The sequence below is a fragment of the Athene cunicularia genome (assembly GCF_003259725.1).
Source record: "Athene cunicularia isolate RWA chromosome 4 unlocalized genomic scaffold, athCun1 chr4_part1, whole genome shotgun sequence".
NCBI lineage: Eukaryota > Metazoa > Chordata > Aves > Strigiformes > Strigidae > Athene > Athene cunicularia.
Window position 1 is genome coordinate 2,444,689 of NW_020799098.1, and position 6,288 is coordinate 2,450,976.

The following is a 6,288-nucleotide window of genomic DNA, read 5'->3' on the forward strand; positions in this document are numbered from 1 at the left end:
GGGTATTTAAAAGACGTGTAGATGTGGCACTGAGGGAAATGGTTTAGTGGTGGCCTGGGCAGCGCTGGGTTAACGGTTGGACTCCAGGATCTTAAGGGCCTTTTCCAATGTGAATGATTCCGTGATACTACAAAGGGGTTTAAAAAGAACAAGACCCAGCGAAAGGCTCACTTGATGCAGCATCCTTCCAAAATGAGGGATGATGCTCAACCCTCACATAGACTTCACTGCAGGCTGGGGCCTGACTGCATGAAGGAAACCTGACTCCAGCGAGCAAAGCCCAAAATAAACAGCAGCACCACACGTACATCTGTCTGTACCATCTGGCAGCGCTGAGCCCGGATCCGGCTCACGAAGCCGTAAACATCCACCTTCCTCTCGGCGTGCATCATGTCCAGCATGGCATCGATGACAATAAAAGTGCCTGTGCGTCCCACCCCAGCGCTGAAAGAGCAGAGGGGACAAGCGGTCAGAGCAGCAGTGTTGGCGTTGAAGTCCCTTGTGGAGCCGCCAGGAGCGAGGCACACGCTTCCCAGCAGTGAGTAAATAGCAAAATCTGTTGTGGGGATGAGTGAGGGCCTCAGCCTGGTGCTCAGCGTTGCCTGGGTTTTGCAGAGAGATGCTCACCGGATCTCTCTGCATCACAAGTGCCACGACCAGAGTGCACGGGTGAGCCAAGGCAAAACCTGAGCCAGCTCTGGCTTCCAGAGCCTCACGGGCTGCCTGTCCCTACCAGCTGCCTGCTGCTCTGACCAGTCACCCTCCATCACATGAAGATGAGCCCAAGGTGAGGCACTGTTTCTGTGCTGGTAATTCAGCCATTAAGGAGAAGAAGATGAGGCCAGCAGATGTTATGGAATGACAAAGCTCTTTTGTCAGCTGCCTCCGGAGAAGAAAGCTGTAAAGTTGGATTCAGGAGGTTGCAGATGTGACCACGACCTCTGCCTTTAACCATGAGACTTTCCCTTACTGAACATGGACAGACTCTGGCTCCCCCAGCCTCACTGCTGTGCCTGAAACCACTCCACGTGAGGTCAAACACCGTGGTCCCTGCTCCCAGGCATGCTGTTGCCCTCCTGCAACCAGGGGTATTGCCATCTCCTGCCCAGGGCAGCGGAGAGCCAAGGGAGATGCCACCAACACCCAGCAGTGATGATAAGCTTGGCTCACTCAGCATCCAGCTAACTCAAAAAACCACTCAACACTGGTGGTAACACCATCACATCGCTGAGTCCAAGAAGTTCCTTCAATTCAAATGCATTTTTCTTTAACGTTCCCATGTGGAACATTCCCATTTCACATAGGAAAGTTAAATAAAAAATCACAAAAAACACCCTAACCCCCCAAAAGTCCTTTTAGCATTAAATAGAAGATAATTTCAAGTGACCCAGGAGAGGCAGAGGTCAACCATGACCAGGACGTACCTGCAGTGAACTACTATTGCCCCTGCGTATTGCGGGTTACACGTCTTCACCTTCTTCAAGAACTTCAGCATCCCAATGGGGGTGAAGGGGACCCCAAAATCAGGCCAGCTGGTGAAGTGGAACTGAGTCACCAGGCGCTGAGGCTTCTTGTTCGTGACGTCGCCGACCTGAAAGGGAAATCATCAGATTAATGACAAATATTCAGATTTCCCTTCTTTTCCCAAAAGCAAGGGCAGAAGGGGAGTGACATGCCCAAGACTGAGCTGGATGCTTAAGAAGCACTAGCATCCACAAGATGAAAGGGCATGGACTCAGGCTCCGGGGCCAAATTAGTCTCTAAAAGCATGACATTTTAATTGCCCAGTGTCACATCTCTCATTCCAGGGGTAAGAGACACCAGCCTGGCCTTGGCTGTGGCTTCGACGAGGCAGAAGCTGCCGTAGTTCATTCCCAGCGAGCTCAAACAGAAGCCACCTCTCCATTCTTTCCCACACCTCGGCCCACAGCATTTCCAGCTAAAGGCAGGGGAGGAAACCACCCACATCCAGGCCGTTGGAGTGAAGGGTAAGGCTCAGGAGAACCCCACTCAGCGTCCAGACAGGTTTAAATCGTCAGCTCTTCCTTGCCTGCCTCTGAGAGCAGCAGGAAAACAAAGACAGAGACTAAAGCATCCAGAGAATCCTCAGAGGATGAGAAAATGTAGTGACAGATGGGAAAGCAATCAAAACCAACACATACGGTGCTGGATTTTGTCTCGGCCCATGGGATAAATCTGATTATTTGCAGGCATTAAGTATCTGTGGGTGACAGCAGGAACCAATACTGGTCACAGCAAGTGCTGGAGTATTACAGGACTGAATTTCAGACTTGGCTTCTAACAGCTTCCCTGCTTTCAGTACAGCAACACTGGTACCTGCTGGGAACAGTCTCCCAGGTGTTTAAGGTGAGTAAATTCACAGAGTCACAGAATCATCATCAAGGTTGGAAAAGCCCTTGAAGCTCCTCCAGTCCAACCATGAACCTCACCCTGACCGTTCCCAACTCCCCCAGATCCCTCAGCGCTGGCTCAGCCCGACTCTTCAACCCCTCCAGGGATCCTGGGGACGCCCCCCCCTGCCCTGGGCAGCCCATTCCAACACCTAAAAATGAGGGCTGCTGGTTGACAGCAGGGCAGAGAGGATGGATGGGAAGCCATTAGTGGGACAGGAACCCTTGGGGTGGGAGGTAAGCGTAGGGAATACAGTGGGATTGCAGGGGATGGACGCTACTTTGGGATGATGGGGAGATGATGGAGCTGAAGGTGCCAGAGGGAAGGTTCAGTACGTGCAAGAGGAATCTCAAAGCACCACAAACATCTGTGAGGGTTAATGACAGCCAAACCCAAGAGCACCCAGAGCTCCCCAGAGGAGCAGGCTGGAGTCTTACCCGGGTGTTCGTTACCAGCAGGTCCCGCACCGTGTAGCTCTCACACTCTTCCTCTTTCTTCAGCTCCACAGTGATGTCTCCATAGGACACGGAGCCGTCAGACGGCCAGTACTGGGCACACTTCTCCTGAGAAAGCATAACAGCACGAGACAGGGTGAAGACCAAGTTTTCCTCATGGGCTTGAACAGAAGAAGTCTTCTCCTGGGGCTGGCAGCTGCCCAGAAGCAGGTGGGATCCCACAGGCTTGCTTCAGAGAGGAGCTGCCCACTGCACCTGAAGGTGCTTGGAGAAATAAGGGTCTAAAGTTGGTTTATTCACCATCTCCCCACCCTGGGTCTACAAACAACTGGATTTTTTGCATTAGAAGTAGAGGCTGAAATACATTTCCTGACAGAGAGGGAGTGAAATAGCCCCCAGCGTGTGTGGCACTGGCAGTGCTGAGGCCATCAGGAGATTTTCAGTGGTTTTATTTTTATGATTTATTTTTCTGGTCCTTCAATGCAGCTATCCTTGGGCGCTCACCTGGCCTCTCTCCTCCAGCTCCGTTAGCATCACTATGGAGCAGGATTTCCACTCCCAGATCATCCTCCAGAAATCCTCTATCGTGTGCTGCAGCGGCCCTTGGCTGGCGATGTAGGAATCCTTCTGGCGATAACCCTGCGATTTGATAAACGGGGTTAGCGGTGAATGGGCAGCGCCCGGATGCTGGGAGAAGCAGGAGGAATGCTCCTGGACACAGGTTACCAAGCTCAGTTAAATTTTGGGAGCATCATGACTGCCCATGTGAAAGACCCCAGCTTGGGTAGAGCAACCTGCTCTCGCTGTGGGATGCGGCCCCATGCACGGGCGTCACTGCACCGCTGCTTGGCAGCTGAGGTGCCATCAGCCACCACTTTACCATGGTAAGACCTTTGTTTTTAAAGAAATGCAGCTCGAGGAGGATCACATCCCCTATGTGTGTGTGGCCTTATCCATTTGGTGAAGAAAGATTTGGGTTTCCAGCACTCCTAAGCGATGTTGCAAAGTCTGAGTGCTTTGCCTAAGCTCCAAGTACTTCAGGTATGATTTGTACTGGGGATTATTGGAAGAAGTAAGCAAAACTAGGTGGAAACTAGGTGATCTTTAAGGTCCCTTCCAAGCCAAACCACTCTATGAGATACAATCTCTGAAAAGCAGTAGTAAATCTGGTTGACTTTTGTCTCTTCCACAACCACAAAGAGCTTCTGTTTCCAAAAAGCCCTCTGATGTTCCCCTGTGCCCTCGCTGCAGACTGACTAAAGATGCTTCGTCATTTGGAGCTTATAATTTAAGCAAAGTTCAGCAGAGGCAGGAAATTGAATCCTCAATGAAAATTGCTTATGTGACATTTAAGCTTTCTGATCTCGATGCAGAACAAGGCGGCTGCTGGATGCTCACGCAGCCAGAGGAACCCGCAGGGACCCAGCAAAGATTTCAGGGAGCAATTAATTTGGGATGTTGTAACTGGGAATGCACTGGTTTTACTGTTTCAATCCATGGCAGTAATCATCTTTTTGGGGAAAAAAACCCCTTGCCATTAGGAGACAGAAACTGGGCTAGAAAAGAGGGGGGCTCTGTTACTTAGCCAGCACTGGCATCACTGCATAAATACTCCTAGGAGATGTCCCCTTGAAGTCAACAGGATTACTCACAGGAAAAGGATGTGCAATCACTTACCTCCTCAAAGTGAGGAAAACACTTAACCTCTCTGCCTTGTCTCCTCCCGTCACCCAGACAGGTATAATGGGATTGACCTGGTTATTCTCAAGGGGTTTGGGATCCATATATTTGTCTATTACCTAATCTAGGGGATGTTTTCTGACCAAATGAACAGTGCACTATAGCAAACATTTCCATGGCTACGTGCATCCGCTTCTCCAAAGCCATCATCAGAGCCTGGAGCTGCAGAAGTGAGATCAGAATTTGGAGGCTCTGCTCAAGCTCCAGCTCTCCTCTCCCATAAGGAAACTATATACAGAGGAGTTTCTTGGAGAAAGAAACCAGCATTGTCCGGTGACACAAAGCAAAGTCAAGTGGAAAGGGCCTCACAAAACCAAGAAGTGTCTCGGGACAGATTCTTTCCATAGGAAGGAGCGTGAGGTAAAGAGTTTCCACTGGGAGAAAATGGAAAGAAGATTAAAGAAGACTCACGTCAATGAAGGAAGCGTTTACGTAGTCTGTGTTCTCTTCACCTCTCTTCACTGGAATGATTACTCGGTTGAACTCATCTGAAATGGAAGTGAAATGATCTGAGTTTTGGGGAACACTTTCAAAACGTGACTCCTTGATAACACGGCCTTTAGCTGGGAAGTCACCAAGCCCTAGGTGAGAGGACAGAGATCTGGGAAGGGGAGGCCTGTGTTTACAGCACCTGGCTGGGACAAGGAGACTCGACTCTGCCTTCTGCCATGCCCTGGTTTGGGGAAGGAGAAGGGGATGCTAAGGACTCCAGGAGCAGGACCTGCTCAACACAAGGACTCCCTTCTCCCTTGAGGCAGAAAGTCTTGGCAGCATAAATCTGCTGAGAAGAATGTCACGGCAGGGACAGAGTAGAACGAAAGCAAGAAAGCCCTGGGGGCACTGTTATATTTGGCCATGAAAAATCACCTGCCCTTGACTCTGCCCCACCCCTTCATGCTATCCCTGCCTGAGCAGGCGGTGGGAGCAGATGACCTCCAGAGATCCCTTCCAACCTCAGTCAGTCTGTGACTCCACTACTGCGGGCACAAACGCCTCTGCCTCGGCAGCTCCGGAGCACTCACAGAATCACCGAGCGGCTGAGGTTGGGAGGGGTCTCTGGAGGTCATTTGGTCCAACCTCCCTACTCCTGCAGGGTGGCAGAGAGTCTGCCCAAGTCCATGTGCAGCCAGATTTTGAGTATCTCCAAGGATGGAGACTCCACACCCTCCCTGGGCAATCTGTGCCAGTGCTCGGTCACCCCCATGGTCAAAAAGTGTTCCCCAATGTTCAGGGAGACCCTCCTCTGTTCCAGTTTGTGCCTCTTGCCTCTGGTCCCGTCACTGGGCACTACTGGAAAGAGCCTGGCCCCGTCCTCTTTGCCCCCTCCCTGCAGGCATTTACAGACATTGATGAGACCCCCCTGAGTCTCCTCTTCTCCAGGCTGAACAGTCCCAGCTCCCTCAGCCTTTCCTCACAGCAGAGCTGCTCCAGTCCCTTCATCATCCTCACGGCCCTTCACTGGGCTCTCTCCAGCCTGCCCGTGTCTCTCTGGTACTGGGGAGCCCAGCATGGACCCAGCCCTGCAGGCGTGGCCTCACCAGCGCTCAGCAGAGCAGCAGGATCACCTCCCTGGGCCCGCTGGCGATGCTTTGTCTAAGGCAGCCCAGGGCACCACTGGCCCTCTTTGCCCCAAGGGCACGTTGGTGGCTCAGGGTCACCTCGGTGCCCACCAGGACCCCCA

General features: G+C 51.8%; 1 protein-coding gene across 1 annotated transcript in view; it reads right to left on the reverse strand.

Annotated features, from left to right (window-relative positions):
- PTPRA (protein tyrosine phosphatase, receptor type A) overlaps window positions 1–6,288 on the reverse strand; it is a 95,073-nt gene that overhangs the window by 5,214 nt on the left and 83,571 nt on the right. The window contains exons 14-15 of the mRNA XM_026846895.1: window positions 1,425–1,591; window positions 247–444 (exon numbers count right to left, since the gene is read on the reverse strand). Of these exons, the coding sequence (XP_026702696.1) occupies window positions 247–444; window positions 1,425–1,591 (365 nt within the window). The remainder of the gene's footprint in view (window positions 1–246; window positions 445–1,424; window positions 1,592–6,288) is intronic.